This window comes from Zalophus californianus, chromosome 1, assembly GCF_009762305.2.
Source record: "Zalophus californianus isolate mZalCal1 chromosome 1, mZalCal1.pri.v2, whole genome shotgun sequence".
In the NCBI taxonomy this organism is placed as follows: Eukaryota; Metazoa; Chordata; class Mammalia; order Carnivora; family Otariidae; genus Zalophus; species Zalophus californianus.
Genome location: NC_045595.1, coordinates 150762511 through 150782661, shown reverse-complemented (window position 1 = coordinate 150782661; position 20151 = coordinate 150762511). Strand labels below are relative to the sequence as shown.

General features: G+C 34.7%; 1 protein-coding gene across 1 annotated transcript in view; it reads left to right on the top strand.

Annotated features, from left to right (window-relative positions):
• Positions 1-20151, top strand: part of STXBP5L (syntaxin binding protein 5 like) — a 406674-nt gene that overhangs the window by 241009 nt on the left and 145514 nt on the right. The window contains exons 13-14 of the mRNA XM_027586273.2: positions 9100-9247; positions 10117-10184. Coding sequence (XP_027442074.1) covers positions 9100-9247; positions 10117-10184 — 216 coding nt within the window. The remainder of the gene's footprint in view (positions 1-9099; positions 9248-10116; positions 10185-20151) is intronic.

The following is a 20151-nucleotide window of genomic DNA, read 5'->3' as shown; positions in this document are numbered from 1 at the left end:
AGCAGGGAGTCTGCTTGATATTCTCTCTCTCCCTCTGCCCCTCCCCACCAGTCTCTCTCTTTCCAATATAAATAAATAAATCTTTAAAAAAGGATTGCTTTGGCTATTTGGGGTCTTTTGTTGTTCCATCCAAATTTTAGGATTCTTCTAATTTTGTGAAAAATGCTGTTGGTATTTTAATAGAGATTGAGTTAAATGTGAAGATAGCTTTGGGTAGTATGGACATTTTAATGATATTCTTTCAATCTATAGCATGGAATATCTCCATTTGTTTCTGTCATCTTTCTTTCATCATGTGTTATAGTTTTCATCACCTTGGTTCAGTTTATTCCTAGGTATTTTATTCTTTTTGATGCAATTGTAAGTAGGATTGTTTTTAAATTTCTCTTTCTGCTTCTTCATTATTAGTGTATAGAAATGCAAGATTTTTGTATATTAATTATTTATCCCACAACTTTACTGAATTCATTTATCCATTCTAGTAGTTTTTTGATGGGGTCTTTAGGGTTTTCTATATATAGTCTCATGGATCTGCAAATAATGACCGTTTTACTTCTCCCTTACCAATTTGGATGTGTTTTCTTTTTCTTGTCTGAATGCTGCAGCTAGGATTTCCAGTACTATGTTGAATAAAAGTGGCAAGTGTGGACACCCTTCTCTTCTTCCTGATCTTAGAGTAAAAGCTCTCAGATTTTCACCACTGAGTATGATGTTAGCTGTGGGTTTTTTATATATGATCTTTATTATGTTGAGGTATGTTCCCTCTAAACTCACTTTGTTGAGAATTTTTATGAGGAATGGATGTTGTATTTTGTCAAATGTTTTTCTGCATGTATTGAGATGGTCATATGGTTTTTATCCTTTTTCTTGTTAATGTGATGTATCTTATTGATTGATTTGCAAATACCAACCATCCTTGCATCCCTGGAATAAATTTAACTTGATCATGGTGAGTCATGCTTTTAATGTATTATTGAATGTGGTTTGCCAATGTTTTGTTTAAGGATTCTTGCATCTATGTTCATCAGAGATATTGGCCCATAAATTTTTTTGGTAGTGTCTTTGTCTACTTTTGGTATCACATTAATGCTGGCCTCATAGAATGAATTTAGAATTTTCATTCCTCTTCTATTTTTTAGAATCATTTAAGAAAAGGTTTAACTCTTCTTTAAATATTTGGTAGAATTTGCCTATGAAGCTGTCTGGTGTGGAGTTTTGTTTGTTAGGAGTTTTTGACTACTGAATCAATTCCATTACTAGTAACAGTTCTGTTCAAATTTTCTATCTTCCTAAATCAGTTGTGGAGGATTATGTTTCTAGAAATGTATCCATTTTTTTCCAGGTTGTCCAATTGGTTAGCATATAATTTTTCATAATATTCTCTTATAATCCTTTGTATTTCTGTGGCGGTGTTATTTTTTCTTCATTTCTGATTTTATTTGAGTCGTCCCTCTTTTTCCCTTGATGAGTCTGGCTAAAAGTTTATCAGTTTTGTTTATCTTTTTAAAGAACCAGTTCTGGGGCACCTGGATGGCTCAGTTGGTTAAGCATCTGCCTTCGGCTCAGGTCATGATCCCAGGATCCTGGAGTCAAGCCCCGAGTCAGGCTCCCTGCTCAGCAGGGAACCTGCTTTTCCCTCTCCCTCTGCCACTCCCCCTTGCTGTGTTCTCTCTCTTTCTCTGTCAAATAAATAAATAAAAATCTTAAAAAAAAAAAAAAGAAAGAACCAGGTCCTAGTTTAATTGATCTTTTCTATTGTGTGTGGATTTTTTGTCTCTATTTTATTTATTTCTCTCTAATCTTTATTATTTCCTCTCTTCTACTGGCTTTCAGCTTTGTTTGTTCTTCATTTTCTAGCTCCTTTAATTATAAGATTAAGTTGTTTGAGGTTTTTCTTATTTCTTTAGGTAGGCCTGTATTGTTATAAACTTCTCTCTTACAACTGCTTTTGCTGTGCCCCAAAGATTTTTTTAAAAGATTTTATTTATTTAATTGACAGAGAAAGAGAGTGCACACAAGAGAGCATAAGCAGGGGGAGTGGCAGAGGGAGAAGCAGACTCCCCACTGAGCAGGGAGCTGGATGTGGGGCTCAATCCCAGGACCCTGGGATCATGACCTGCACTGAAGGCAGACGCTTAACTGACTGAGCCACCCAGGCACCCCATGTCCCAAAGATTTTGGACTATTATGTTTTTATTTTCATTTGTCTCCATGTTTTTTTTTGATTTCCTCTTTGATTTCTTGGTTGAACCCACTGGTTGGTTAGTAGCATTTTGTTTAGCCTCCATATATTTGTTCTTTCCAGATTTTCTTGCAGTTGATTTTCATTTTCATATCATTGTGGTTAGAAAAGTTGCTCGATATGATACTAAGCCTTTTAAATTTATTGAGACTTGTTTTATGGCCTAACGTGATCTACCATGGAGAATGTTCCATGTGCAATTGAAAAGAATGTGTATTCTGCTGGCTTTGGATGGAATGATCTGTATATATCTGTATATATTTGGTCTGTTGTGTCATTCAAAGGCACTATTTCCTCTAGATTTTCTGTCTGGATGGTCTATCCATTGACTTAAGTGGGGTGGTAAAGTCCCCTACTATTATCGTATGACTGTTAATTTTTTTCCCTTTATATTTGTTAATATGTGCTTTATGTATTTGGGTGCTCCAATTTGGGTGCATAGATATTTAAAATTGTTATATCATCTTCTTGGATGTTCCCTTTATCATTATGTAGTGAGTTTTTCTCTCGTTAGTCTTTGTTTTAAAGTCTTTTGTTTTAAAGTCTACCCTAAGCTCTAAGTGTTGCTACCCCTGGTTTTGTTTTGTTTTTGCTTTCATTTTCATGCTTTATGGTTTCTCAGCCCTTCACTCTCAGTCTGTATGTGTCTTTAGGTCTGAAGGGAGTCTCTTGTAGGCAGCATATAGATGGGCCTTGTTTTTTAACCATTTAGTCATGTAAGTCCTTTGATGGAGCACTTAGCCCCTTTAAAGTAAATTGTTACCTAGTTGTTTTTGTAGTTCTTCTCTGTCCCTTTCTTCTTCTCTTGCTCTCTTCTCTTGTGATTTAATGGCTTTCCTTAGTGTTATGCTTGGATTACTTTCTATTTATTTTGTGTATATCTACTGTAGGTTTTTGATTTGTGGTTACCATTAGGTTCATATATAATATCTCATGGGTATGGCAGTCTATATTAACTGGATGGTCATTTAAGTTTAAATGCATTCTAAAAGCATTAAATTTCTAATCTGTCTCCATGTTTTATGTATATGATGTCATAATTTACATTTTTATTTTGTATATACCTTGATTGGTTTTGTAGATATAATTTTCTATTTTTGTGTTTTAACCTCCATACTGGCTTTATAAGTGATTAATCTACTACCTTCATTACATGTTTGCTTCTACCCACAAACTTTCTTCCTTTCATAATTTTTTCTAGTCAAAGCCTTTTCTTTCCACTCAATTCCCTTTAACATCTATTATAAGCCTGGTTTAGTGGTGATGAACTCTTTTAACTTTTGTTTGGGAAACTTTTTCTCTCTCCTATTCTGAATGGTAACTTTGCTGGATAGAGTATTCTTGGTTGCACATGTTTTTGTTTTTTTTTTCCTTTCAGCACTTTGAATATATCATACCACTGTCTTCTGGCCTACAAATTTCTGCTGAAACTCAGCTGATAGCCTTATGGGATTTCCCTTTATGTGACTTTTTTTTTCTCTTGTTGCTTTTAAAATTCTATTACTTTTTGCCATTTTAATTATTATATGTCTTGGTATGGACCTTCTTGGGTTAATCTTGTTAGGGGCTCTCTGTGATTCCTGTATCTGGATGTCTGTTTCCTTCCCCAGATTAGGGAAGTTTTCAGCTATTATTTCTTCAAATAAGTTTTATGCCTTCTTTCTCTTCTCCTTTTGGGATCCCTATACTGTGAATGTTAATACTCTTGATGATATTGCTGAGTTCCCTTAACTTGTTCTCATTTTTCATTATTCTTGGTTGGTTGCTTGCTTTCTAATAACCTGTCTTCCAGATTACTTATCCATTTTTCTGCCTACCCTAATCTGCTGTTTTTTTCCCTCTAGTGTGTTTTTATTTCAATTATTGAATTTTCCATCTCTGCCTGGTTCTGTTTTATATTTTCTTTCTCTTTGTTGAAGTTCTCAATGAATTCATCCACTCTCTTTTGAAGTCCAATGAGTATCTTTATAACCATTACTTTGCATTTTTATCAGGCATACTGCTTATCTCACCTTTGCTTAGATCTTTTGCTGTGATTTTTTTCTTTCATTTTGGGACATATCCCTCTGTCTCATTTTGTCAAACTCTGTTTGTTTTACTGTATTATGGAGGTCAGCTATATCACCTGGTCTTGAAAATAGTGGTCTTATGTAGAAGAAGAAGAGGTCCTGTGGTGCCCTTTAGTGATATTTCCCCTAGTTACCAGAGCTAGATGTTCCTGGGATATAATCTCTAGGGGTTGGGTGGACCGAGCAGCATCTGTCCTTAACCCAGTCAGATGCAATGATCCATTTTGCCTGCTCTGGGTGCACTGGACAGGATTTGGTCCCTGTGCTGTTGAGGGACCCAAGGTCTCTGTGGGCTTGTAGGTGGGTGGGGTCAACAGTCAGCCTCGCTGTCTACAATTAGCCTCTGCAGAGGCACACCCCATGGCAGGGCTTTCTCCCTGTTTGGCCCACAGATGCTTTTGTTGATGGGTGAGGCCAGGAACTAGACTAGGTTTTGCAATCTATACCATAACTGTGGATACACTGACCAGCAGGGCTCTCTCTCTGCATAGTCGCTAAAAGGCTTGGTTGCTGGAATTGTAGGTATGCTGCTGTGTAGGGTTGTCTCCCCCTCTCCCCGGGGTAGGAGTCATTTTGGAGTGGCACTGGTTCCTTACCAGGGATGATTGCAGGATGTAAAGGGTCAGGAGCTGCTTTGCAGGTGGGTTGAATGGGGTAGGGCACACAGTTCTAGAAAGATATGTGGAGAGTGTTAGGGCTGGTTTGCAAGTGTCCAGCTATCTAGGCTGGGAGATGGGAGGAAAAATGGCACCCACCAACACTTGTTCTTGGAGAAGTCTGAAGATCGCTGTCCCTCCGTTGCACGTTTTGAGATTAGTAAATTTTCAAACTACTGCTTCTGTGCTGTGTCTCAGTTGGGGTTTTTTATTATGCTGGATCTTTAAGGACAGGGACTCAGTTTCCTATCTCCCTCTGTCTTTCTTGGAGTTAAGCCCCATTGGTTTTTAAAGCCCTGTGTAAATGGAGACTCGTCTTCTCAGGGCAGATCCCCAGTGCCTGGGGTGCCTGGTGTGGGGTCTAATCTTCTTGCTTCCCCATGCTTGGTATCCCTCTCATTTGTGTCTAGTCTTAGCAGGGATCTGGTTCCCAACTACATCTCTGCCCCTCTTACCTTTTTCAGTGTGGCTCTTCTCTGTAATTGACTACGGACAGTCTGTTCTGCCAGTCTTTAGATCATTTTCAGAGTTAGTTGCACAGATGTAGTTGTTATCTTGTCCATGGGAGAAAGTGAGCTCAGGATCCTCCTACTCTTCTATCTTCTTCCTAACTCTGATTTTCCCTCATTCTATACTCTAGACCCACTGATCTTCTCTTAGCCCTTATACATGCAGAAGTTTTGTACATTCTCTCTTCTCTGCATGTATTAATTTCCCCTTCCTTTTTCCTCTTATTAAGATCTTATCTGTAAGAAACAACTCAGATATCATTCCTCATTAAAAATTATTTTCATTACCTATAAAATTGGGTCAAATATCCTATTACAGACTTGCATACTTCCCTTCTCCTCTCCTTCATAGCTCTGACACAGATAAAATTTTCCATTTGTTTATTATTGCTTTAAAGATTCTCTACTAGACAGTATAGGTATCATGAAGGAGGAGCTTTGTCTGCACATGGAGTAGGTTCTCAGTAAATTTCTGTTGAATGACTTAAAGCCTGGGAGTTCTACTTTCTATGTCATTTAAAAATGTCAGAGACAGGAGCACCTGGGTGGCTCAGTTGGTTAAGTGTCTGACTCTTGATTTCAACTCAGCTCATGATCTCAAGGTTATGGAATTGAGCCCTGCATTGGGCTCCTCACTCAGCGAGGAGTCTACTGGAGATTCTCCCTCTCCCTCTGCACCTCCCCACCATGCTCTCTCTCTCTCTCAAATAAATAAGTAAATCTTTACCAAAAAATGTCAGAGCCAAAGTACTTTATGCTCATTTGCAGCATATATTTCGGTATTTTGAAAGGGATGTAGTATTAGGGCCGTAAGATCATCATCACTGATTCTTCCTGGCTATTCTATTTATCAACATTAAACTTGATTAAATTTTATATACATGTATGGATTTATGTCTCTTCCTCTAAGTTCTAATATTGGTTTTATTAAAATGTACTGTTCTGATCTCAGTGGTACTCTTCTTTCTGTGCCACATTTCATGGTTTCTTATACCTTATTTGATTGGCTCATATCTTTCAAGGCCCACTATACCTTTAATACTCAGTGTTTTCAGTATATACATTTATTCTTATGCTTTTCATTAGTTTATATAAGTATGTGAAATGACCTTTCGCTACTTTTTATTTCACCTTCAGCAGCACCATGTTTTAAAATCTTTGTGACATCCCCATATCATTGCCTATTACAAGAAATTTAACATATTCTCTTTCCTTTCAATTACCTTTAACCATATTTCATGTTATTATATTGCAGTTTTATACTCCTTTTCAAAGTAATTTAACTCTTCTTCCCTTCTCTCCTTTTTTCCATTTAATTGTTTATATAAAAACAAACATTAGGGCTTACAAATTTTTCTTCTTGATTTCTTGGATTTATATCTTTGCTTACATCTCCATATCTAAATTCTTATAATACATTTTGTTACTTTTTACTTAACTATTTTTTTCTTTACTCATTGCCAATATACTAAAGTAATTTTCCCCATTTTCATGATATTGTTCACCTTGTCAGGAGTCTATCATTGTAACCTCTTGCTATTATCAAATCCCAAGTTATAGGTGTGGTCATTAAGGTGACTCATGTATTTTACTTCTAATTCATCAATCTCAGAAGTGTTTGATTTCTACTCTGAAACAGAGAACAGCCAATCCATCTATTTTAACCTACTTGCTATCTCTCTAATTTATTTCTGGGTCCAGGTAGCACTTTATACTTTTCAAGTTTTTATTTAAATTCCAATTAGTTTACATATAGCATAATATTAGTTTCAGGTGTATAATATAGTGATTCAGCATTCCATACAATGCCCAGTGCTCATCACAACTGTACTCCTTTATCTCTGTCACCTATTTAATCCATTCCCCTACCCACCTCCCCTCTGATAACCATCAGTTTGTTCCCTATAGTTAACAGTCTGTTTCTTAGTTTGCTCTCTTTTTTTACCTATGCTCATTTGTTTTGTTTCTTAAATTCTTACATATGAGTGAAATCATATAGTATTTGTCTTTCTCTGACTGACTTATTTCTCTTAGCATTATATTCTGTAGCTCCATCCATGTCATCGCAAATGGCAAGATTTCATTCTTTTTTAGGCTAATATTCCATTGTGTATATATACTATATCCTCTTTGTCCATTCAACAGTTGGTGGACACTTGGGCTGCATGCATAGTTAGGCTATTGTAGAAAATACTGCTATAAATACTGGGGTGCATGTGTCCCTTTAAATTAGTATTTTTGTATTCTTTGAGTAAATACCTAGAGGTGCATTGCTGGATCATAGGATAACTCTATTTTTAACTTTTTGAGGAATCTCCATACTGTTTCCAGCGTGGCTACATCAGTTTGCATTCCTAGCAACGGTGTAAGACACTCATTCCCCTTTCTCTGCATCCTCACCAACACCTGTTGTTTCTTGTGCTGTTGATTTTAGCCATTCTGACAGGTGATAGGTCATTGTAGTTTTGATTTGTATTTCCCTGATGATAACTGATGTTGAGCATCTTTCCATATGCCTGTTGGCCATCTGAATGTCTAATTCGGAAAAATGTCTATTCATATCTTCAGTCCATCTTTTAATTGGATTATTCACTTTTGGGGTGTTGAGTCGTATAATTTCTTTATATATTTTGGGCACCAATCCTTTATCAGATATGTCATTTATTAAATTCAACTTGCTCCTTTCCACCTGATTTTGCATATACCACTATTCTTATCTGGGATAGAAATCTGCAGTATTTCAGATCAGAGGGAAGAAAATTCTTGCTAATACATGTGCATATCATACTCTCCAGAGATTAGACTAAGTTTTTAACTAAGTTCCTAATGATATGGGGGAAAATTATTTTTACTAGCCCTCATGACCTTGTAACATGAACATACAGACCTAGAACATATGCAGCATAGACTAATACTCAATGCCTTCTACTACAGTTCCTTTTACATCTGGTACATAAGAAGTGCACGGTATGTTATGGCTATAAGAATTCTTGATGTGGTTCTATACTGATACCCATTTTTAAAATTATGGTAGGCTTGAGGATATGAAATTTACTATATCCATAAGTCTGTATTCCTACTATGTTCTCTAGTTTACTTTGGAAATGATCTTATACATATATAATCATACACACACCTACATAGCAAACTCATCTTTCAATTATTCCTGCAAAAGACCAGAAACACTTGTGTATGTATTACCTCACTAGGAAACACATGTCAAGATTACTAAGATATTTTAGCATTTATATTATATATTTACATGAAACTGTACATAGATGAAACACCTAATTGATATGCTTTAATACATTCACTAATAAGTCAACTTGACGAATACATTTTCAGTTTAACATAATTCATTCTATTCATATTAGCAAGGTGGTATCACTGTGGAATTTTGGAATTACAGAAAAGACAGTGAATTTATTCAAGTAAAATTCTACCAGTATTCATATTACATTTTGCAGATAATCTTAAAAGAACATTCTTGTTCATGTGATCCTTGTTTTATGATACTTAAGTGAAATATGTAATATTTAGAAGATTTTAGGATTTGTTTTATAAAAGTGATTTCATTTTTTATATTTGCAAAATAACACTAATATATTGTCTTCATCTGTTAGTTTTCCAATCTTTGAAAATCCATATCCCATGGACATTCATGAATCACCAGTTACATGCACAGCATACTTTGCTGATTGCCCACCAGATCTGATTCTAGTACTCTACTCTATAGGAGTCAAGCATAAAAAACAAGGATACAGTAATAAGGTAAAAGTAACAATTAAAAATAAGTTTTCTTTATATGATCATACTATTTCCTGTTCTTTTTGACCTTCCATATAAGAAGACTTGAGCTAAATTCTTTTGTGGTCATAAGCTCTTATCTATAAAAGACATAACTTGTGAAATTTAAATTTCCTAAATGCTACATAGCTTTAAGCCTAAAGAGTATAAATTTCTTATATACTTAGTATATACTTATATACTGAGATATAGTTACCTGTCATATATATTTATATACTAAATATATATTTGAACCATAAAATGTAGTTTTTAACTATTTTAGATGAAGGATTATGTTTTACAAAATTCAAGAGTCAACTCTTTTCAGTTAATTGTTATTCAGTGGTTAACAAGACACAATAGTCATTTGTTAAATAACTTTCTAAATTCCATTTTGTTGTATTTGACTACAGGATTCAAATACTTACAATAGTAATAGACTCCCTCTTTATGATTTCTATTTGCACAAGGCTGTTGGAATGGACAACTCAAGGGGGCACAATTTACATAGTATTCTGTGTTAAATAGAACTATGATAGTTTGGTGGTACACAGACTATGTGGCAAATGTAGCAACACTGTATTTGTATGATTAAAATACTTTTTAAGTACTTTTTATGTAAATGGTAATATTTGTTAAAATTTATATTTTTAAAGGAGATAGAATTGTGCATTTGGAATTGTTTGTTCAATGAAAGAATTAAAAGATAGCTGCACACTTCATCCTTTGTTACTTTACAGCTATTTCCTTTAAGTGAATAGTTTGCCATTATTTTAAAATGTTTTCATTTAAAATGTTTGTTATTTAAATTTAAAAAATAAAACTCATAAATTCTTCCTGAATAATCTATTTAGGAGTGGCCAATCAGTGGAGGAGCTTGGAACCTTGGAACACAAACATATCCAGAAATTATTATTACTGGGTAAGTGGGATGTGATTTATGACTTCATTAATTCATCAACAAAAGATTTTATTGAATTTTTACACTTTCCTATAATTGTGCTCTAGGCAGTACCAGAAATATCACTACTTCCTGTAGCAACTGACTTCATGCTCTAATCTTAAGAATGGAAATAGAGGGGCGCCTGGGTGGCTCAGATGGTTAACCGTCTGCCTTTGGCTCAGGTCATGATCCCAGGGTCCTGGGATCGAGTCCCGCATCAGGCTCCCTGCTCCTTGGGAGCCTGCTTCTCCCTCTGCCTCTCTCTCTCTCTCTGCCTTTCATGAATAAATAAAAAAAAAAATCTTAAAAAAGAATGGAAATAGAGACATAACAACAGATAAAGATATTTAAAAGATTATAAAGGGCTCTTCTTATGAGATATAGAACAGATATACTTTTTCCTATTTTTTCCACTAAGTACTACTCAAAGCCCTGGGTATTATATATTAAACAAACATAAGATGACTGGAAAAGGTGGAGAGAAGTGAAGCTGTCTAGGGCCCCCCAACACCCAAGAAATGACATGATGGTGAGTTTGTTAGGTTTTCTTTTTGCTTCATATATCCCAGACTTGGAGCTGAAGTAGCTAGCAACTTGGAACTGCCAATGGGCACAGATAAAACAATAAAAAAAGCCCAACAAAAGCTAGCACTTTCTAGCCAAAGGATGAGATAAGGGGACCTATCAAGATAGAAAACTGTTAGAAACTAATCTCTCTTACCACCACAGAAAAATCTATGGCCCACAACAACCCACTCTAGCAGAGGCTAAGTGGAGAGCATCAGTTTCTGACATTGAGCAAAAGCTCAGTACAGAACTTTTAACCCTGCTGGTTGGTAATGAAACCCATCACCTGTAGTTTTAGAGGAGATCATATGGGGAACCATAATTCCAACCACCACCCAGCAGTAATGAGGAGCCACACATTTCCCTCTTCTTGGGTCACTGCAAGTACAGTGAGGAAGGAAAGAAGAAAGATATCAAGGCTGAAAAATTACATAAAGAATAATAGCTGAAAACTTCCTAAATTTGGCAATAGACATGTCTAATCCTATAGATTCCAGAAGCTGAATGAACACGTAATCTACAAGACACATCATAGTCAAACTTCTGAACACTTAGAAGTCAAACTTCTAAACATCAAGTAAAAAATCATGAAAGCAACAAGACAAATGATGCAGTACAAATAGTGCAACACCAATTGGATGACAGTGGATTTCTCATCAGAAACCATGGAAGCCGGAAGAAAATCTCATCTGTTTCAAGCGCTGAAATAAAACAACTGGCAATCCAGAATCCTATACCTAACAAAAATATCCTAGAGGAACTATTTAAGGCAATTACAAATGAGAGAGGATAAAGTGAGGTAAAGGGAGCAAGGTTTTTATAGTTACCTCAGTATAGTAGTAATGATGACACAAGAAGACTGTGACAAGTAAAGCAACCATTAAAAAATATACAAAAAGATACACTAAAAAACATTATTAACACATCATAAGGATGTATTAAATAATTGAATAAATCCATAAAAATGCAGGGGAAGAGTGGACGGGGGAGACAGAAGCCCTAACATATCAATGATTCCATTAAATATAAATCGGAGGGGGAGACAAACCAGGAGAGACTATGGACTCTGAGAAACAAACAGGGTTCTAGAGGGGAGTGGGGTGGGGGGGTGGGTTAGCCTGGTGATGGGTATTAAAGAGGTCATGTGTGGAATGGAGCACTGGGTGTTATATGCAAACAATGAATCATGGAACACTACATCAAAAATTAATAATGTAATGTATGGTGATTAACATAACATAATAAAATAAAAAATATATAAACAGTCTAAATACACCACTTCAAATGTACAAATTGGCAGAGTGGATTAAAAACATGACCTAACTATATGCTATTTCAATATACTTACTTCAAACATAACAGTATAGTTAGATTAGGAGAAAAACAATGGGAAAATACTCCATAAAATTATCAATGGAGAGTGACATCAACAAGATGTCAGAATAGGTAGCACATATGTAACAACAGGATATGTTCCAAAAAACCTTCATGAAAACCCCAGAAATTATTTAGGAAATCATAGTATCCCAGGCAAGCTGAAAGTCCAGAATAGCCACAGCCATCTCATTTCATTTTGATTGTGTCATCTCCTCCCCCAAATTGTCACAGCTCATATTCAGGTGGAAAGCCCAACTTGCATCTTCTTTCATGAGAGGGAAATAGAAAAGCAGAATGTACATTCAGTGTTCCTCCTTTTCAGGGGGATCCCCAAGAGACTGACTCAGGTAAGACAGAATCTAAAGTACTGATGGAAGAAACATGGAGACCTGAGGGCAGAGAAAAAAGACCTCAGTGGTTTGTTGAAGCACCAAAAATTTGCAGTGCTGCTGGCAGACAGTAGAGGGAGCAGAAGACGACAAGCCACTGATAAACCAGAAACCTCTCTAATTAGGAAATTATACACACAAGCCCAAAAGAGACACATCCTCATTAAAGGTTTGAGAAGCCCCCATGATCTCTACCTGGACTGATTGGTGAAGGTCTTCCCCTATACAAAGCCAGTTCATAAGAGAAGGCTGTAATGCTAAATTCAAAACGAGATATAACAAGAAACACAAAGAAATAGTGAAATATGGCCCAATTGAGGAATAAAAAACACCTCCAAAAACTGACCCTAAAGAAATGGATATTTGTAAATTACCTGACAGTTCAGAACAATTGTCTTAAAGAAGCTCAATGCACTAGAGTACACAGACAACTAAATAAAATCAGGAAAATGATGAATGAATGAAATGAGAATATCAATAAAGAACAACTACAAAAAAGAACCAAAAAGATATTTTGGAGAAAAATACTGAATTGAAAAATTTTATTAGAAGGAGGGATCAACAGAAGACAATCAGTAGAAAGAATCAGCAAACTTGAAGATAGGTAATATGAAAATTATCAAGCCAGAAGAACAAAAAGAATGCCTAAAGGATTTATAGAATACCATTAAGTAGACCAATATAAGCATTATGGAAGTCCCAGAAGGAGAAGAGAGAGAAAATAGGGCTGAAAACTTCCAAATTTGAATAAGTAAATGAACATATACATTCAAGAACCTCCAAATATTCCAACGAAGGTGAATCCAAAGAGGCCCATATTGAGATATATCATAATCAAATGGCCAAACACAAAGAAATAATCTTGAAAGCAGCAACAGAAAAGCTACTCATCGTGTATATGGAAACTCCCATAAGATTATCAGTGGATTCCTCAGCAGAAACATTTTGGGATAGAAGAGTGTGCGTTGATATATTCAAAGTGCAAGAAGAAGAAGAAGAAGAAGAAGAAAAAGAAGCAGCCTTGAATACTAGATCTGGAAAACTACTTCAAGAATGAAGGAAAAATAAAGACCTTCCAAGATAAAAATGAGAATGTTTATCACCAATACACCTGCCTTACTAGAACTGCTAAAGGGAGTCCTTCAAGTCAAAATGAATGAAAACTAGACAGCAAAATAAAGCATAAGAAAATATATAGACAAAACCAAAATCCTGTAACACAGTATATAATGGTATATATAATGGTAGTATATAAATAAGTGTATATACTTTATATATACCACTTTATATAGTGGTAGTATATAAATAACTTTAAATTCAAGTTTAGAATTTAGAAGATAAAGCATTTTTTTAAAACTATATAAAACTGCATCAGTAAGAGAAAAGATTAAAACCGTATCATTTCAATAGATGCAGAAAAAGCATTTGACAAAGTACATCTATTAATGATAAAAACCCTCTGCAAAGTAGGTCTAGAGAGAACAAACCTTAACATAATAAAGGCCTTATTTGAAAAACTCATTCCTGACATCATACTCAATGGTGAAAAACAGAGCTTTTCCCCTAAGATCAGGAACAAAACAAGGATGTCCACTCTGACCACTTTTATTCGGTATAGTACTGGAATTCCTAGCCACAGACATTAGACAACATCAAGAAATAAAAGGCATCCAAATTGGTAAGGAAGAAGTAAAGCTTACTATTAATAGATGCCATGATACTATAGAAAGAAAACCCAAAAGACTCCACCCAGAAACTACTAGAACTAATAAACGAATTCAGCAAAGTCAAGATACAGTATCAATGTACAGAAATCTGTTGCATTCCTATACACTAATGATGAAACAGCAGAAAGTGAAATTAAGAAAACAATCCCATATATAATTACATCAAAAACAACAAAATATCTAGGAATAAACTTAGCCAAAGAGGTGAAAGACCTATATTCTGAAAAGTTTAAAACACCGATGAAATAAATTCAAGATGACACAGAGAAATGGAAGGACATTCTCTGCTCATGGATTGGAAGAGCAAATATTGTTCAAACGCCTATACTACCCAAAGCAATTCGCAGATTTAATGCAATCCCTATCAAAATACCAACATCATTTTTCACAGAATTAGAACAAACAATCCTAAAATTTGTATGGAATGAAAAAGACTTTGAATATCCAAAGCAATCTTGAAAAAGAAAAACAAATAGAAGTATCACAATTCCAGATTTCAAGTCACATTACAAAGTGATAGTAATTAAAACAGTATGGTACTGGCATAAAAACAGACATATAGATCAATGGAATAGAACAACAACAAAAAAAGAAATAAACCCACAACTATTGGGTCAATTAATCTTCAACAAAGGAGGAATGAATATACAAAGGGAAAAGACAGTCTCTTCAACAAATGGTATTGGGAAAACTAGACATCCACATGCAAAAGAATGAAACTTGACCACTTTTTTCACCATTCACAAAAATAAACTCAAAATAGATTAAATACCTACATGTGAGACCTGAAACCATAAAAATCCTTGAAGAGAGCACAGGCAATAATCTCTCTGATATCAGCCATAGCAAATTTTTCTAGATATGTCTCCTGAGACAAGGGAAACAAAATAAAAAATAAATTATTGGGAATATAACAACATAAAAATCTTCTGCACAGTGAAGGAAACAATCAATAAAACAAAAAAGGCAACTTATAGAATGGGAGAAGATATTTGCAAGTGACATATCTGATAAAAGGTTAAGATCCAAAATATATAAAGAAATCATACAACTCAATACCCCCAAAACAATCCAATTGAAAAATGGGCTTCTTCAAAGAAGACATGCAGATGGCAAACATCACTCATCATCAGGGAAATACAAATCAAAACTATAAAGAGAAATCACCTCATACCTGTCAGATTGGCCAAAATCAACAACACAAGAAAGTGTTACCGAGGATGTGGAGAAAAAGGAACCCTCATGCATTATTGGTGGGAAGGCTAACTGGTGAAGCCACTCTGGAAAACAGTATGGAGGTTACTCAAAAATATTAATTATAGAACTACCCTATTATCCAGTAATTGTAGTACTGGGTATTTACCCCCCAAAAACAAAAACATTAACTGAAGGGATACATGCACCCATATGTTTTCTGCAGCATTATTTACAATAGCCAAACTATGGAAGCAACTCAAGTGTTCATTGATAGATGAATGAATAGAGAAGATGTAGTATATATATACAAGGCAATATTACTCAGCCATAAATGATAATGAAATCTTGCCATTTGCAACAGCATGGATAGAGTTAGAGAGTATAATGCTAAGTGAAATAAGAGAAGGACAAATACCATATGAGTTCATTCATATGTGGAATTTAAGAAAAAAAAACTAGCAAAGAAAAAAAAGAGAGAGACAAACCAAGAAACAGGCTCTTTTTTTAAAAAAAAAAGATTTTATTTATTTTTATTTGACACAGAGACAGAGATAGTGAGAGAGAGAGCATAAGCAGGGGGAGTGGCAGACAGGCAGAGGCAGAGGGAGAAGCAGGCTTCCTGCTGAGCAAGGAGCCTGATGCGGGACTCGATCCCAGGACCCCAGGATCATGATCTGGGCCGAAGGCAGCCACTTAACCAACTGAGCCACCCAGGCGCCCCCCATGAAACAGACTTAACTACAGAGAACAAACTGATCATTACCAGAGGGATGGGGGGGATGAGTGATACAGGGCATGGGGATTAAAGAGTACATTATGATGAAAAATATAAAATAACTATATAAAACTATATAAACTATAAAAAACTATATAAACTAAACTAAACTATAAACTATATATGATGAAAAATAAACTATATAAACTATATAAAATAAACTATATTAACATTTATAAAATATAAAAAGATATAATTTGTGACATTGGTAACAAAGTGAAGGGGGAGCTATAAAGGACTAGTTTTTTGATGCAAATGAAGTTAACTTGGTATCACTTTAAAATAGATGTGTATAACTATAAAATCTCTTATATAATACACATGGTAATCACAAAAGAAAATGCCTACAGAATATGCACAAAAGAAAATGAGAACAGAATCAAAACATGTCACTATAAAAAGTCAATGAAACACAAAGTAAGGCAGGAAGAGATAAAATGTGGGACAAAATAAATACAAAATAGAAAGAAAATAATTTTAAAATGGCAATAGTAAATCCTTCCTTGTCAGTAATTTCTTTAAATATAAATGGATTAATTCCCAAATCAAGTGATTGCATGTATTAAAAACAAAAAGGATCCAACTATATGCTGTCTACAGAAATTCACTTCAGGTATAAGGACAAAAATAGGCTGAAAGTGAAAGAATGAACAAATATATTCTGTGAAAATGCTATCCAAAAGAGAGCAGGAATGACCACACTTATGTAGGAAAAAATATACTTTAATCAAAAATTGTCATAAGAGACAAAGTACATTATATAATGATAAAATGACCAATTCACCAGAAAGAAATAAAAATCATAAATATATATGTACCTAGCAGCAGAGCACCCAAATATATAAAGCAAACATTGACAGAAGTAAAGGGAGAAAAAGGTAATAACACAAAAATAGGAGATTCTAACACCCCACTTTTTTTTAATTCAATTAGCCAACATATAGTACATCTCCAGTTTTTGATGTAGTGTTCAATGATTCATCATCTGCATACAACACCCAGTGCTCAACACATCAAGTGCCCTCCCTAATACCCATCACCCAGTTACCCCATCTCCCCACCCACCTTCCTTTCCACAACCCTCAGTTTGTTTCCCAGAGTCAAGTCTCGTGGTTTGGCTCCCTCTCTGATTTCTCTTCCTTCAGTTTTCCTTCCCTTCTCCTATGGTCCTCCATGCTATTCCTTATGTTCCACATATGAGTGAAACCATATGATAATTGTCTTTCTCTGAGTGACTTATTTCATTTAGCATAATCCCCTCCAGTTCCATCCATGTCGATGCAAATGGTGGCTATTCATCCTTTCTGATAGCTGAGTAAAATTCCATTGTATATATGTACCACATCTTTATCCAGTCATCTGTTGAAGGGCATCTTGGCTCCTTTCACACTTTGGGCTATTGTGGACATTGTTTCTATGAACACTGGGGTGCAGGTGCCCCTTCTTTTCAATACATCTGTATCTTCGGAGTCAATACCCAACAGTGCAATTGCTGGGTCATAGGGTAGCTCTATTTTTAACTTATGAGGAACCTCCATACTGTTTTCCAGAGTGGCTGTACCAGCTTGCATTCCACCAACAATCAACACCCCACTTTCAATAATTAATAGATCTCCCACACAGAAGAACAATAAGGAAACAGGGACCCAAACAACACCATAGACCAATTGGACCTGGGAGACAAGTACAGAATGGTCCATTCAACAACAGCAGGATATACGTTATTCTCAATTACACATGAAACATTCTCCAATATAGATCACATGTTAGGTCACAAAATAAGTTTTAACAAATTATTAAGATTGAAATTATAACAACTTTTACAACCACAATGAAATGAAACTAGAAGTCAATAGCAAAAGGAAGACTGGAAAATCCACAAATATGTGGAAACTAAGCAACATTCTCATCCACAAATATGTGGAAACTAAGCAACACTAAGAACTTATAACAGAATCCAGAAAATTTGCAGGGTACAAAGTCGAAACACAATAATCAACAGATCAACAAAGAAATCACAAGGAGATTGGAAGATATCTTGAGACATGAAAATAAAAATACAATCTACCAAAACATGGGATTCAGCAAAAGCACTGCTAAGAAGTTTATAAATAAACATCTAAGAAATTTATAGTAGAAAATGTTGATGTTAAAAAAAGATTTGAAATCAACAATCTAACTGTACACTTTAAGAGATCAGAAAAAGAAAAATACAAACTTGAAATTGGTAGAAAGAAGAAAATAATAAAGGTTACAGCAGAACTAAAATTGAAATCATGAATAGGAAAACAGAAAAAATATTGAAAACTAAGTTATTTTTTAAAAGATCAACTAAATTGACAAAGTTGTAGATAGACTAATAAAAAAGGTAAAAGACTCAACAAATACCAGAAATGAAAGAGGAGACATTGCAATTGATGCTGCTGAAATTGAAAGGTTCATAAGAGACTACTCTGAACAATTATATGCCAACAAACTGGGTAACCTAGAAAAAATGGGTAAATTTCTGGAAACATACAACTTATGAAGACTGAATCATGAAGAAATTAAAAGATCTGAACAGGTATTAACCAGGAAGGAGACTAAATAAGTAGTAATAATTTTTAAAAAAGCAACAATAAAGAAATGTTTAGGACTAGATGTCTTCTCTAAACAATTGTACCTAACATTTAAAGAAGAATTAACAGCAGTCCTTCTCAAACTCTTTGGAAAACCTGAAGACGAGGGAACACTTCCAAACTCATTTATGAGGCCAGCATTATCCTGATATGAAAATCAAACAGATACTAACAGAAAAGAAAACTACAGATCAATATCCCAAAGGAATATCAATGCAAAACTAACTCCTCAACAAAATACTAGGAAATTGAAAACAACTGCACATTTAAGGATTATACATCATGAACAAGTGGAACTTATTCCCAGGATGCAAGGATAGTTCAACATATAAAAATCAATCATTGTGATAAACCACATTAACAGAATGAAGGACAAAAAGCACACAATCATTTCAGATAATGCTAATAATGTATTTGATAAAATCCAACATCCTTTTATGATAAAAACATTCAACCAACTAGTAATAAAAGGAAATTGCCCCACCATAATAAAGGTCATATGTGAAAAAGTACATAGCTAACATCATACTCAATGATGGAAAATCTGAAACTTGTCCCTCCAAGATCAAGAACAGGGGAAGGATGCCCACTCACAACTTCTATTCAACAGAATACTGGAAAAATCTATCCAGAGCAAAACACAAGAAAAATAAAGAGCACCCAAGAAAAGAAGATTTAAAATTATCTCTATTTGTAGAAGACATGATCTTGTATGCAGAATTCATACATTCACACACACATACACAAACTGTTAGAATCCAGGAAATTTGCAGGGTACAGTCAAAACACAAAATCAGTTTCATTTCTGTATACTGACCATAAACAATATGACAGGAAATTAAGGAAACAATTCCATTTACAACAGAATGAAAAAGAATTTAAGATTTAGGAATTAAACTTAACCAAATTAACAAAACTCTTAATAATGAAAACCACAAAACATTGAAGAAAGAAATTAGAAACACAAATTAATGGATAGATACCTCATGTTCATAGACTGGAAGCCTTAATATTGTTAAACTGTTCATACTACCCACAGTGATCTACAGATTCAGATTAAATCATTATCAAAATCCCCATGGTGTATTTTGCAGAAATAGAAAAAAAAATCCTAAAATTAACATGGAATCTCAGAGAACTGTAATATCCACAACAGTCGTGAGAAAGACAAACAAATTAGAGTCTTCACACTTCCTGGTTTCAAGACATGATAATTAAAACATAATACAAAGTAATCAAAACAGAATTATATTGGCATAAAGACAGACATATAAACCATTGGAACAGAATTCATAA